Source organism: Pleurodeles waltl, chromosome 4_1, assembly GCF_031143425.1.
Source record: "Pleurodeles waltl isolate 20211129_DDA chromosome 4_1, aPleWal1.hap1.20221129, whole genome shotgun sequence".
NCBI lineage: Eukaryota > Metazoa > Chordata > Amphibia > Caudata > Salamandridae > Pleurodeles > Pleurodeles waltl.
Window position 1 is genome coordinate 395180615 of NC_090442.1, and position 15503 is coordinate 395196117.

Below are 15503 nucleotides of genomic sequence, written 5' to 3' on the forward strand. Positions count from 1 at the left end.
AGACCAACTTCGTCATAATGCAGATGTTCTAAGGTAGGTGGGATGTGTGAGGAATGTGAAGGATGCTACTTGCCATGGTCTTTCCGCTACTATTATCATCTCGATAATCTGGATTCATCTGGAAAGCAAATGAAAATGTAAATTACATGCAGTTTTCTGTTTTGCGGTCTTCACAAATACAAATCAATCAAATTGATGCAATACGAATGGCCTCAATTATGATGTTGTGTGTTATTTAGTAGCAAAAACAGTCCTGTAGATGTCTTATAACACCTATCTGGTATGAGGAGGACAGCGTGTTCTACTCAAAACTCCAGACCCAAACTTTCATAAAAGCAATAGACAAATAAAAATGAAGATATGATTTAGCAGCACGTACATCCTAATAAATTATTTTGGTTAATGCACATTAGCTTACAGTAGATGCTAGGATAAAAAAAATTAGTTTAAGGTTCTGTATAGTATTTTTAGTCAAACTGGGGAAAAAGACCAAAGTACCTGCAGAAATATGCACCTCACTGTGATCCAATCAAGAACGCTTTTCAAGGTCTATCCATCTTATCAACTAATGATCTATCAAAACGAGTAAACGTCAAGGCAGATCAATGGATGTCCTTATAATCCAACTGAGATATAAATAAAATCACATACAGCTCCGGATCTCGTGAAATGTGAGCTAATTAAATATGAATTCAACTAAACTCCCTAAAGATCAGAGATCACAATTCAAATATGGATGGCTGGATATATGGATGGTTTTACTGAGGAAGACCACCTAGAGTTATGGAGGGCTGAACAACTCACTAGTACACTGAAATCTGAACAGCAACATGCACACTAGAATAATACTGATACGACCTGCTTAGAAACACTGTGCACATCCTTCAAAGATTCAGACATTCTGAAAATTGTTATGTTGTCATTTTAACCATAATTGTGCATTGTATCAAACATCCTTGACTGAACTGGCCCATCTTCCAGACAGATGCTGCTCCAAGGCCACCACCACTAATTCTATGACTTTTTACAGACACAGAACTGCCTTCATGAAATACAAGTCAGAGAGCCCATGAGAGAGAAGTCAGAGGACTCAAAGAAAATTAGATAGAGTTATTATATTTTACATCTAGTGATATGTGACATAAAGGGGTGTTTGCAGGGGAAATTAACTCTTGGTCCTGTTCTAGTTGGTCTCAGTGCCTTACTCTCTCAGCAAAGTAGAGGAAAAGGAACTGTCTAAATGCACACTGACTGACAAAGAAGTGTAGAAAAGAAAACAACAAGGCAACAGGCCTTTTCCATCCATGCATCTAGGGTCTGGAACAATATTCCCTTATCAATCAAAACCGTCCCAGTGCTGCTCCAAACTAGGGAAGAGTTGAAGACTTGCCTCTTTAAAGAACGCTACATCACATTGTATTAACCATCCACAACCCAGCTTCCTTTACTAATACTCGTTGACTTTAAGCTTGCCTTTCACCTTATATAGCCCTTTTGTCTATAATTGCACTATAGATATAACAATTACACGTATAGATGCCCTATTGCAATGGTACACAGTCAGTGAGCCACCTAAAAAAGGAAAAGGTGCCCCCCCGGAACTGGGCAGAGTCACTCACTGCATCCACCTGAAGGGGTATCCCCCCCACCCCCTGTTTGAATTGCAGGCTGCCTTGCCACCTGCACAATGAAAAGTGGACAAGCGGCTTCGAATAGCTGGTTTGCTTTCCACTAATGTGCTATTACTAGTGCATTCCCTGCATGCACTAAAAACAACTTCAATGTAATATGGCTCACTGGTTCTCATCTGCACCTGGCGTACTCAGCTAAAGGTGCACAGCGGTGCAGACTGGACCATATCTTTTTAGCTTCTCATCAGATCCTATATTATGTTATGTTGTTGGCTAACTTTGAAATGTTTTCGAGAAATGTAGAATAATGTATGATTTAGGAATTACTCATATTGTAAATGGGATGTTATTGCAGTTAGCGTCACAGTTTTATTGCTAGTTTTATCTTTGATTATTACATCTTCTTTTTATATATTGGTATTTTAATTTACTGTTGTTCTATGAATTGTGTATTGATTGTGTGCAGTTAATGTTTTTTTCTTATCTTGAATAAATATGTACATATGAAAACAAGCATTGCCAATGCCTTTCACCCATTTTGTACAAATGTACAATAGTGTGGCTGTTGTTCAGCATGGCTTAAAGTTAGTGGCATGGGGTGGAGTAGAGTGACGGAGAAGAGTGGCATAGGATAGATTGAAGTCAAGTACAGTGGGGTGGCATAGAGTTAAGTGGCGTACAGTGGAGCGGCGTGGAGTGGTGTATAGTACAGTGGATTAGCGTACTTTGTCATGGAGTGGAGTGGCACAGAGTGCCATAGAGTGAAGTGGCATAGCACAGCGTAGAGTGGCATACAATGGATTCTTATAGAGTGGAGTGGTGTATAGTAGAGAGGCATGAAGTAGAATGGTATAGAGTGGCATACAGCAGAGTGGAGTAGCATAGAGTGGGTTAGGGTAGAGTAGCTTAGAATCAATACTATTCAGATGTCTTCTCCCTACCTTGTGGAGTACAGCAGGGCTTGTCTTTGAGCCCTAGGTTATTTAATCTGTAGGTTTCTCCACTATTATCCGTTCCTATGGGCTGCAGCCGATATCCTACACTGATGACACCAAAATCATTGTATTGATTTCCAAAGACTCTGCAGCCACAGCAGTGAATTTCTCACGTTGTATGCATACGGTAGCAGAATGGATGGGAAGAAATTTCCTTAAACTCAGTTGTGAGAAGACTGAGGTGCTGCTTTTCAGAACATTTCTGGATCTGGAACAATGCTTGGTGGCCAGACTCCCTTGGCACCTTGCCTGTCCCAGTTGATAAGGCTACAAATCTTGGAGTGATTCTTGATACAGAGCTCTTGCTTAATGGACATGCCAATCGCACAGTTGTAACGTGCTTCTGCTTGCTAGAAGGCTGAAAAAAATCTTTCCCTTCATTTCCATTTCGGTGCGGAAGCAGGTTGCAGTGGTGTTGGTTATGTCCAGAACTGATTATTGCAGCGCTCTTTATCTGGACTCTAACATCAATACCCAAGCAAAACTGCAGGTAGTACAGAATGCTCTCACTAGGGCTGGTCTGGATATTCCCGATCCTCAGTCTGCATCAGTGGAGCTGGGTGAGCTTCATTGACTCCCTTTTAGAAATAAGGGAGATGTTCCATTGGTACACTCCAGGGAGAGACCTATGTTCTGCCCATCACAATCTGGTTACTATACCCAGAGTACTTGAGGTGATATGGGGTGACAGAGCTTTTTTTTAGGTGCAGCTGCCAGACTCTGGAACTCACTCGCCCCTGACTTCTATCAAAGGACATTTGCCATTCAGAAAAGCATTAAAGACCTGGCTGTACAAAGAATAGGCTTCTCTCTTTTTGGCCTCGTAGCTACGATTTAGTGTTGGATTGGGCAAGCGACTAACTATAGCACCTGACGCCCATGGGCATTTGTTGCTCTGTATAAATTTAAAATCAATCAAAACAAATCATTTCGTGTAGAGTGGCATATAGTGGAGTGGCAGAAGCTAAGGTGGAGTGGCATTGTGTGGAGTGGGGTTGCATCGGCATAGAATTGTTTGCTATGGAGTGGTGTGGCAGAGTAGCACAACAAAGCAGAACGGCATACTGTGGCATGCAGTGGAGTGACACAGAACAGAGTGGCATTGAGTGGAGTGGTGTGCGCAGAGTGAAGCAGAGTGATGTAGAGAGGAGTAAAGTGATGTAGAGAAAAGTAGAGTGGTGTAGAGTGGAACAGAGTGGAGAAGAGTGGCAGAGTGGAATAGAATAGAGAAGAGTGGCATAAAGTGGAGTGATGTATGGTGGCATAGGGAGGAGTGGTGTATGGTGGCATAGAGTGGAATGGCATACAGTAAGGTAGAGGGGAATGGTGTAAACTGGCACAGAGTGGAGTGGCATAAAGTAGAGTAGTGTAGAAAGAAGTGGCATAGAGTGCCGTAGTGAGGCATTGTGTGGAGATCAGTGGTGTAGATTGGAGTGGTGTGGCGCAGAGTAGATTGAAGAGGCATAGAGTAGAGTGAAGAGCGTAGACCATAGAGTGGAGTGGCACAGGATAGAGTGGCATGGAGTAGTGTGGAGTGGAATGGCGTAGAGTGGCATTGAGTGGGGTAGAGCGGAGTGGCGAAGAGTGGGGTGGAGTGGTGCAGAGTGGGGTGGCGTAGAGTGAAGTGATGTGGAGTGGTGTAGAGCTAGATAGAATGGAGTGGCATAGAGTGGAGTAGAGTACAGTGGTGTACAGTGGTAAAATTGTGGATTTAAGTAACTAAAATAACAGAGGTGGCAGATAGTGTGAAAGCAATATAAATAAGAAGATGAACACGTGTTAAAAATAGGAAAGTACATTTCACATTCAGGAATAATACTGAAATAAAATTTTAAAAAAATAGTACAATGCTAAAAAAATTAGGATGAACAAAGACACGGAAGCACACATCCCTGGTCCATGTGCCTGCGAGGGGCTAACACAAGAAAGAAATGGAAGCATATGGGAGCTAGGTAATTGAAAGATTGCAAATGAGTGTGACAATGAAAAACATGAATGGTATGCTGTGGGATGGTTGTCAGCCCTCTGAATTGTAAACAATACGTCTCGCAGCACAACACTTGCACTGTGTAGGTGAGACCTAAAAAGTGGTCACCTTTCCCAGGGGTGTGGTATTCCTGTAGCCTGACACCAAGGACATATTGTTTGGGTTCAAGGACAAGTTTTCATGTTTATTTTGTCCTTGGGACAAGGAGGCCCAACCCTCTGTAATACCAACCCTTTGGCTGCAAGGTTACAGTACCACATTATGGATCAGGGAAGGGCATTGTCTGCAGTTTAGTTAATATTTGTGACCATATGTTAATGCTGTTTGAACTTGTATTTATGGTCCATTAATGCAAAGCCTTTATTATTAGGATGAGCACTCGAAGTAAATTTTGTAAGCTCGGACTGCACTACTGACAGTGGTTCCAGCATTAAAATGTGTATACACATTTGCCAAGTTTAACAATCAGAGGCTACCTATAATGCTCACACAATGCTCTCTGGGGTACATGCAAATATTTGCAGAAGCTTGAAAGCAAGAGTGATTCTTTGTTTTCAATATAAAATGCTCATTAAAATGCACCTAGGGTAAAAAAAAAAAAACTTTTGCTAAACTCTTGTGACATTTTAGGTACCATTTCTTTGAAGCATCATTTAGTAAAATGCATGCTAGTATTTCCAAAAAATAATCCTAAAGGACAAATCAGTGTAACAAATTTCAACAAGATTATGGGAACCATGAAAATAAACAAGTACTGGCAAAGCCAATAGGACTGACATTTGTGGTCAGCCTTTTAGTTTTGAAAATGGGTGCCTTGTTTTGACATGGTTTTTGTAAAGCTTTATTGTTGTGAGATTTGCCGGGCCCTCACAATTATAACAAACATTGCCAAAAAGCAAAAATAGTTTTTTGGCCTTTAAAAGCATACATTGCCACAGTGGCACTGAATAAAACTACTTGGTGCCAATATGCTCCTTGGGAAAGAGGAGAATGCAGTCACTCACAGTGAAGCCAGCTGATAAATCGAAAGACAGATAGAGTTGTAATATTTTTAAAGAAAATCACAAAAGTGCACCCATGTCCTTGCATTAATGCAGATTTCCGACTTTCAGGAATTCACAAAAATTTACAGACATAGGCTAAGATATAATACTCCTAGAAATATTTGTGAACTACATTTTATCACAAGTAAATATGCATGTGTAGATTTGCTCAAGCAAAAATCTGTTGAGCGTTTACAGGTTCACTTTCCCTCAAATCATGTTTTCCCAAATCTGGAAGACGTTTTACATCTACTCACATCAGGAATAAATTTACAACCTCTCAGTACGGGAAAAGATTAGAGAAGACCTGGTGAAAACCCCTAAAACATCCAAGTTAGGTTTGTACAGACTCAAAAGGGCATTTCAGCTCTGGAACTATAGCTTACCCCCATATTCAGCCCCACTATGTAGATCTGCTGAAAGGTGCAAAATTAGGGAATTGCTAGTATTCAAACCCTACAATAGTATGAGCCCTGGCATAATCAGAGAGGCTATTTTCTGAGCTCTTATATAATGAGATTGCTGCCTTAATTTGTCACCGTACTACACAGCACCAACGGGACATGTGGATTTTTTTGATTTATGAAGTAATACTGCTGCTTAATGTTTACAAGTAGTAATTTTTTTAATCTAATACTTCTATAACAACCATTTTACTGTTTGAATCTCCTCTAGATTCATATGCTGTGCATTATATCACCATGTACTGGTTTGGTCCAAAACGGAGTCTAAATGTAAAACATTTTTCTTGTGGGCATCAACTATAGGTGGCGTCAAAGGGGGTTATTACAACTTTGGAGGAGGTGTTAATCCGTCCCAAAAGTGACGGTAAAGTGACGGATATACCACCAGCCGTATTACGAGTCCATTATATCCTATGGAACTCGTAATACGGTTGGTGGTATATCCGTCACTTTACCGTCACTTTTGGGACGGATTAACACCTCCTCCAAAGTTGTAATAACCCCCATAGTGACTCACTATGACATCTAGTGTAAACCCACAATCATCAAGTATTAGTCACCATTTTCAGATTAATTTTTCCTCTAATCTTATTTTTTAAATTATTATTTATGTTGTGCATCAGCTCCACTCTTTCATTAGGGGAAGTGAAAGGGTCATGTGAATCTAGAGTAGTTTTAAGCCCCAAAACTTTTGTTACTGGCTGTATATCATTTCTTTTCCAACAAGAATACCCCAAGTTTCACATGCTGTGTAGAAACATTTGTAATTGTATTAACTCTTAGAGGGGGGGGATTTATTGTGTGGGTAAATTGAAATAATTGTTTAAGCATATTTTGTCTCACTTGTACCTCTTGCCTCAATTGTATATTCTTGCAGAATTGTTTGATAATGGTGTTTACTGATGACCATGTGGCCACTGAGTATTTATCTTGTACAGAATCATTACCAATGTATGCTCCTGTAGCACCTTTCTTTCTAGTGGCAAATGCTATTGACTTTCTGTCTAAATCTTCATCCACTTAAGTCTAACATAACCCCATAACTTTAATTGTTCACCATAACGTTCCCTTTGCTTTTCTGATATACAAATTGTTTTAGTTTCCTTACTGCTTTAGTCACTTGTAAGTATTACATGACCATCCACCTAAAACCTAATCTATGGAGTGCCATTTTGTCTTGTGTTTTTCACTGCTGAAGAAAGTGGGTAGGTGATTAGATCGATTTACATGATATTGTGATACCATTTTAGGAATTACAGGAATATTAATTCTTATTATAACCTTGTCCTTACGTATTCATAGTTATGGCATGAGTTATAGTTATCTTAGGACAGGCATAATAGTTGCTTGAAATAACTATAACAGCTGAATTTCTATGGTTTTGTTTGTGTAAAATCTGAGCCTAACTATAACGTCCCTGTAACTTTTAGTTTTTAGTGCATTTCTGAGGATTGTTTTTTAAATTCTGTTTCCTACTTATAACGTCCCTGGAACCTTTGTTTTTTTTTTAGTGAATTTAAAGGGTCTATTTAATGTTAAATAAGATGCAGAGGGGTGGTGGGGCTGGACGCAGCGCATGACCTGGCATTGTGCTGCCCCCCACCCAAGATTGCAGCTCCTGCCCACCTCTTCCCTTGCCATCCATTGTCCAAGTCCATCCCCCTGCTCACTCATTACAGTCCTGTGTGGCAGCTGTTCTGCCACTGCCCTTTCCGCCTGCTCTGAACAGTTAACTTGCTACCCCATCCACCTCCTCCTGCCCCCTCTGTTGTCCAAGTCCATGCACAAGCCCACTCCCTCCAGCCCTGCATGGTCCAATATGCTGCCACTGCCCTCTATTTAGCTTGATGTCAATGCCCACTCCTCCTGCCCTCCGTTGCCCAATACTATGCGCATCATTGCTCTCCAGCTTAGCTTCAGTGCTTAGGTTGCTGGCCCTATCCTCCTTCCCCCTGCCTTCCGATGTTTGTGTGCATGCCCCTTCTCCCTCCTTTTTGTCCACCATGGACCTGCTACTGCCCCTCCTATCTACCCTGAGTGTTCTGTTGAGCTCCCAATGACCCTCCCACCAGTCTAGCATGGTCAGATGGGTGCCGCCTGTCCCTGCCACCTCCGCCCTGCCTGTCCAAATTCCATGACCCTATCCCTTCCCTCCTGTCCTCCATGGTCCATTTTGCTGCCACTCCCTTCTGTCCTTCATGCTGTGCTGCAACTTCTCTACCTGCTTGCCCTGCATGGTCTGTTGTGGAGCCCCTACCCCTGCTCTCTCTTCTCTGTGTCCAGCCCATACTCCTACGTTCTGTCCTCCATGGTCCTTTGTGCATGCCCCTACCCCCCCTTTTGACCACCATGGCCGTTGTGCTGCCACTAACCCTCTGCTTGCCATGCATGGTCTTCTGTGCTGCCACAGGCCTCCCGCCTGTCCTTTATGGTCATCTTGCTGCCTCTGACCCCCTTCCACCTTCCCTCTGTTGTCTGTGTGTATGCCATTATAGTCTCACTGTTGCCCTTCATGGTGTGTTGTGTTTCCAGTGTCCACCCTGCCTGCCTTCCATGGTCAGATTGCTGCTCCTGCCCTGCCCCTTTGCCCCCTGCCCTGCATTTTCCACATGCAGGCCCATAACCCCTCCCTCCTGCCTTGTCTGGTGCGTTGTCGTTTCCCTGCACCATCACTTCTGCCCTTCAACTGTCCCTCCTGTCTGTCCAGTATGGTCAGCTTGCTGCCCTTGCCTCTTTCCCCTCTGCTCTCTGTTGTCCATGTGCATGACCCTATTGCTTTCCATTGGTGGTTGTGCTGCACTACCATCCCGCTTGCCCTGTGTGGTGTATTGTGCTGCTGAAAGTCCTGACCCCTGCCCTGTAAGGTCAGTTTGGTGCCCCTGCCAATCTCCCTCTTGCCCTCTGTTATCCAAGTCCATGTCCAGACCCCATTCCTCCTGGCCTCCATAATTTATGTACCATACTTGTCAATATTTTGAACTTGGTAATGGGAGCTTTTGAAAACACAAACCTGAAGAATTGATTTTCCCCATTGGCCAACAATGAAAAGGAGATTATAGGCAGGAGATAGATAAAATAAACCCTTTTTGAGCTTAAAAATATTGGGAGTCACCTGCCTGAATCGGGTCTGTTGGCATGTATGGATGTACTGCCAATGCCTAGAAGTTTTAGAAGATAGAGGAAAGTTAAAATGTCAGTTGTGAATGATTATAAAAAGGATAATAGCTCTACAAAATAGTGCTGTAACTGTGGTATCTTTTATGCTATGCCAGCATGATTAAGATTAAGTACTGCAGTGAAAACAATGTAACAACATGGTGCACTATGGGAAATGTGGTTGGTGATTATCAAGCCACATGAGTCACAAAGTTAAAGGCACTGGCTTTATGGACACCTGCAACTACTCACCTATGATTAAGGCATTCCAGACAAAATGTGTCGGGAGGACTCTGTGGGAGCTGATTTTTACGTTATGAATAAATGCTTGGATGTCTTTTGAACTGGTGCCTCAATATTTTGTGCTGTTTAATACATATATATATAAATATATATACATAATATACATAATATATATATATTTCCTACTGGTGGTCACCAGGAGGTAGTTATAGCTAGGACCTATTTTCCATAGGAAAACTGTTTTTTGACTTGCCTATAACTTTGATGCCGCTTGACGAATCTTCACAAAAATTTCAAAATGAATATGACAGTTGGTTAGGCTGCTGTCTTGAAAGTTTTGGGGTGATCTGTAAAGCGGGAGCCGAGAAAAAGCGGGGTTCCAAAATGCATTTTCCCCATTCATTTTTACATACAGCCCAAACTGCTGAACAGAATTACACCAAATGCAGCAGGAAAGTAGATCCTGTTACGCAGATTGTGCTTTTTGTGATTTGGTGTAAATCCATTCAGTAGTTGGAGATATTAAAGCTAAACAATATAGCTATCTAGGGACGCTGATCCTCTGCAGATCCAACTGTCCCTGTGCTGATATCTAATTGGCTGCCAACACTTCAAGAAGGAAGTGTTGGCAGCCATTTTGGGACTCTGCTTTAGCCGAGTCCCACAAAAAAAGTTAAAAATAAAGAAAAGGGATCAGGGTAGGACCATCCTGAGCCCCTCGCCTAGGAGTCCCTCACAGACTCCGCCATAAAAGGATTGCCTCCCACCCGTTTCTTTTATTTTGTCCCCAGATTTTCCAGGTCCCGGGGGCATTGGGGGCTTAAAAAGGGAGGGGGCACACGGTGTCCCCATCCTAGGGTTTCTATTAGCCCCAGGGACCACCACTTTCCTGGGGCAAAATCATAATTTTGAATGGAGGAAGCCCATACAGCCTTCCCCACTGCCCTGGGGCTAAATATGAAGTTTATGCGGAGGGCCTACACTGCAACCCCCGCAGCCCTGGGGACCGCCACCTCACTGGGGCAATTTATTTCAATTAAGGGGGTGGGGGCATGTGCCCCCACCCACAACCTAGGGACTGCCACCTCCCTGGGGTGAAAAAAAATTAAAGTGGTCCATCTCGGACCCAGGACCCCGGAGACCACCACCTCCCTGGAGCTGAAATAAAAGTTAGAGGAGGACCTCGCTGCCCCCCTCGTGGAATCAATAATGGCCCTGTGGACTGCCACCACCCCAGGGCCGGCTCCTGCTATGTCCGTGGGTACCCACACCTGGGACATAGCTGTTTGCTCTGACTTGGCGGGAACTTTGACAGCCTCCTCCCCCATTGAATTGTCCCCACACTGTTACCTTAGTAGTATGCAAAGAGCTTCCCACCTTTTGCCAGGAAGATGGACAGCTTACCAAAAGGTTGCCCAGTGTGTTCCCTAGTGATTTTGGTGGCACCTTCTTGATGCTGAGGAATATGAGGACATCCACACCAAACAAAGAAGCACTTCCTTCATATAGCTAAGAGGAAGGTGTAGATTTACGTCTTTGTAATCTCATTGGCTCACTGATTCATGTTATCACAGAATAATGGAGAAAGATGCACGAGGAACATTGCCAAATGCACACAAGGTTGCTGGAGACATTTCCTTGTGGTCTATTATGCAGCTGTAGTGTAGAATATACACAGGACATTTACTCAAAGAGGTAACACTTACTAACTAACCAGTAAAAAGTACTTCAGTTGGGTAAACATTTTGTGCAAAACTGTGGACTCTTGTTGAATAAAAGGCACATGTATGAGAGGTTGTATAGGGGTGCGGGTGGGTGAGTGAGTGCTTCCATGGATGAAGTCATCAGTGATTCCATTTGAGAAGTCATCAGTGACGTCACTGACCATGTCATACGTGATGCAACATGTAAGGTGATAAGCAGTGCATTGTGAGGGCATAAGTTATAGTTAGCTCAGTTAACTAGAACTGCTGAATTTCACTCGTTTTTTATGAGTGAAATGTGAGCTTAACTATAATATCCCTGTAACCTTTGCTTTTTTCAATGAAGAAATATATCTAGATAGATATATATGCAAAACGCCAAAACTCCTCACCTGTCAGTGCCAGGGACGGCTCAGGCTCAGTCAAAGATTCACATTAAATCTAATCGTTACGCAGTAGAGAAAGGCTGCACACCAGTTTCTCACACTCCAGTTTATTGATTCACAAGGACACAATGGGGGTCATTACAACATTGGCGGTAAAAGGCGCTTACCGCTGTGCAGAAGACCGCCAATACACCGCCGTGGCCGTGGAATTCCGCCACAGCTATGACACACTTCTCGGAATCTGCCGATATTCAGTCACCCACACAAGTCCGCCACACCAAAGGTCAGTGTTAAACTGGCGAAAACAAAACCTCCACCTCCACGCCAACAGAAACACGCCCATGCTATTACGACCCACAAATCCACGCAGCGGTCTTTCAACCGCAGTATTCCATTGGCGGTACACACCGCCGCGCTCAAAATACACACACATCTCCAAAACACCGCCACATTGGACAATTCCAAATACACACACCTGATACACATACACACACCACCCCCACACACCCAATTCAATATAAAACACACACCCACATCACACACAAACCCCTACGACCAAAAATTAGTTACGAAGGCCAGAGAGACAGCACAGAATAGACAATCCCACCACACAGAGGCACACAACACCATCACCCACACAACATCCACGCACAAAACACCACACATCACTACACTCATCACCACATACACCACCTCACACATCACACACACCACCCCATGGCACGCCAAAGACACCCCCGCTTTTCCGAGGAGGAGCTCAGGGTCATGGTGGAGGAAATCCTACGGGTAGAGCCACAGCTATTTGTCTCACAGGTGCAACACACATCCATAGCCAGGAAGATGGAGCTATGGCGCAGAATAGTCGACAGGGTCAACGCTGTGGGACAGCACCCAAGAAATCGGGAGGACATCAGGAAGAGGTGGAACGACCTGCGGGGGAAGGTGCGTTCAGCGGTCTCCAGGCACAACATCGCGGTACAGCAGACTGGCGGCGGACCCCCACCTCCTCCCCCACAACTAACAACATGGGAGGAGCAAGTCTTGACCATCATGCATCCAGAGGGCCTCGGAGGAGTCGGTGGAGGAATGGACACTGGTAAGAAAAATCTTAACTATCATATCCCCCACCCTACCTGCATGCTAATACACACCCCCACCCTCACACCCTCCCCTATCACCCCAAATCCTCAATAATGTACTACTAACACAACCCACTCATCCCAACACCAAGCCCTGCATGACACAACTAAGCATGGTCACCCCTCACCAAAGCATGCTCACTGCACATACCCAGAACAACCCCCTAACCATCATCACACAAGCCCCCACAAAGGAATGCTAGCACTGGGGTACACAAACACCCACCTATTGCACACCATCACACACATACATGCAATAATCATGCTCTTATGCCCCTGCAGGATCACAAAGGACCGTCACCACACCGGAAGGTCCATACATCTCCACTCCAACCACAGAAGAGGCCCACAGTGACGATAGCAGCTCTGCCCTACTGGAGCCTGATGACCAGCCCGGACCATCGTGGGTCTCGGGACAGTCGGTTCCCCTCGCACAGGCACAGCCCAACACTGACCCTCCACCCTCTGGTAACACCAGCACAGCACCGACCCAGCGGGCCCAAACCTCCGTACCCAGGACAGGTCAATCAGCTGTGTGTCCACCACTACAGGGAACCCAGGATAACCCACCACCCCAACAACAACAGGGACCTGGGGACAGTGGTAGTGGGCACACGGTCCAGGGGACGGAGGCACAGGAACACAGGGGAACTGGGAGGGCTGCTGTGCAACAGGGGGCGGACAGGCCAAGGGATCCCACTCTCCACGAGGCCCTCTCCTCCATCATGGGAGCATACCACTGTCGCGTGGGCTCTCATTATCCTAAATGAGACTACTGGATTTCTAGGCAGCAGGATCGATAACGGTGTGGGGGACTGAGTCGGACCCACGTGTAAGGAACTCTGTCACCCTAAATCCGGTTTTTGCTCCGGCTAACTAGCAGTGCCTCATTTCTCCCACGGGGAAGAAATGATTAGGCAGCCGAGCGCATGACATCTTTGGAACTTCTCAGGGAAGTCGTGGTCACTCAGATCCAAACCAACTCTCTTATTTACAATATGATCTCATATACAAATGACAAAGACAGTATAAGTTTTATATAATGTTTTAATAAAACGACTGGATTTTAGATAATAAGGCGTGAGCCGCAATAACCAGAACAATACAACATAGTAGGATTGAAATAGTCACCAGGAGAGTAAAACATAAGAACAAAGCTATCATAGTGCCTAACAGTTTCTACTCTCCCTCTGCTTGTTCTATTTAGAGCACAGCATGTTAAGCTGCTAGCTTGCCTTTCCGAATCACTGGGGAGACATCAGCCCTCATACCTGAGCAAAGGCCTGTGATCTGGTTCAGCATCTGCAACGAGGCAGTCAGCGTCTAGTTGTGGTTCTCTGGTCGGAATCTCCCTCTTGCGTGTATTGGGACAAGGAATTGATTTTATAACTAACATGTCATCGTGATCACAAAATGTCCCAACGCAGGAATGCCAAATCTAAACTCCTACCACGTCTATTGGCAATGTACCAGACTGTATCCTTGACTGAAGCACAGAGTGAATATGTTATGGAGAACTCCAGTGCTGAAGTAGGCAAAACAGTGTGATATGAATAAAAAACAACACCGTAGAACTGGCTATTTGAAAAATAACAGTACGAAGCCTAATAAAAAGCATTTAGAGCAAAGTGCACAGAGGCTCTAAGCTGTCAGCAAATGAATAAAATACATTCAGGGCAAAGTGCACAAAGGCCCAAAGCCTGAAGCTAATGCGCAAAGGATACGTAAAACTAACCACTCTACACCCTCCCCTTGTCGGTAGCAAGTGGTTCCAATAATATAAAAGCATGCCCCAAATATAAACAATATATTTCGACAAGGTAAGAAGACAACAAAGTCATAAATTTAGGAAACATGTGACGATAAAGCCAAATTCAATATAGTGTCAATTTTTCCGGAGAAAAAAAAAATCCAATTGTCAGACAGAAGCAATAGAACGTAGGAGCTCCTCCAGTTCGATATATGTTAATATCGGAAGATCCACGCCACAAAGTACCATGGAGCAGGTGTGTTCCAAAGCCCCAAAACCATTCAGGGCGGCACCCCGTGCAGGGCCTATGAAAGAGACAATACCATCTTCCTCCATGAAGGGAATCTCATAAACCGCCTCACGAAGCAAACGCAACCGTAGTGCACAAGTCTGGGAATGAGCCCTAATCGGGAACATCAACAGATCAGGATCGACCACTGGAGGGCGCTGCAGTGAGAGACAGAAAGCCAGTGCATGTTCAAACGAGCACCAAAGGCACCAAAACACGGGTTGCACGCAATCCAAAACCGGTCTGAATGACAGAGACCAGTCACACTCCAAATGGCCCAGGAGTGTAGCTCCAAAATGCTGCATCATGCGTTCACGACACAGCTGCGCTGACGGGAGCAGCAATATAGGATCTCGTTGTGGCGGGACAGCCATTGCGAAAAAATAGCAACAATAGCAAGACTCCAGCCAACAAAGCCAAAGTAATCGGGAAACCCCCAAAAATGCTTCCGAAAATAGAGTGTATAGCCGAAGGTATCAAACCGAATATGGAAGAGAAGGTGTGAGCGAAACCAACACCAACGGCTTTGAAAAAATGAGCAATACCAGCAGTGCTGGATGCATTAAATATACGTCCCACAAGTTCACCGAAGTGACTTGGAAAGTTAGTATTCAAAAGGGACTGTATCTCCGTCGATGACCTTGCCACCTGAAGTGCGTAGGTCTCACTAGCAGATGTAAGGGCCACATGCTTTTGAAACAATAAAGCTTTCAGCCG

The 15503-nt window shown here is 44.3% G+C and overlaps 1 protein-coding gene across 5 annotated transcripts in view; it reads right to left on the reverse strand.

Moving 5' to 3' along the window:
- ITPR2 (inositol 1,4,5-trisphosphate receptor type 2) overlaps positions 1 to 15503 on the reverse strand; it is a 1367642-nt gene that overhangs the window by 963162 nt on the left and 388977 nt on the right. For 4 of the 5 annotated variants that reach the window (XM_069228605.1, XM_069228603.1, XM_069228601.1 and 1 more), the window contains exon 10: positions 74 to 118. The exons of the other annotated variant lie outside the window; for it this stretch is intronic. In XM_069228605.1, the coding sequence (XP_069084706.1) occupies positions 74 to 118 (45 nt within the window). The remainder of the gene's footprint in view (positions 1 to 73; positions 119 to 15503) is intronic. 5 annotated transcript variants of the gene reach the window in all.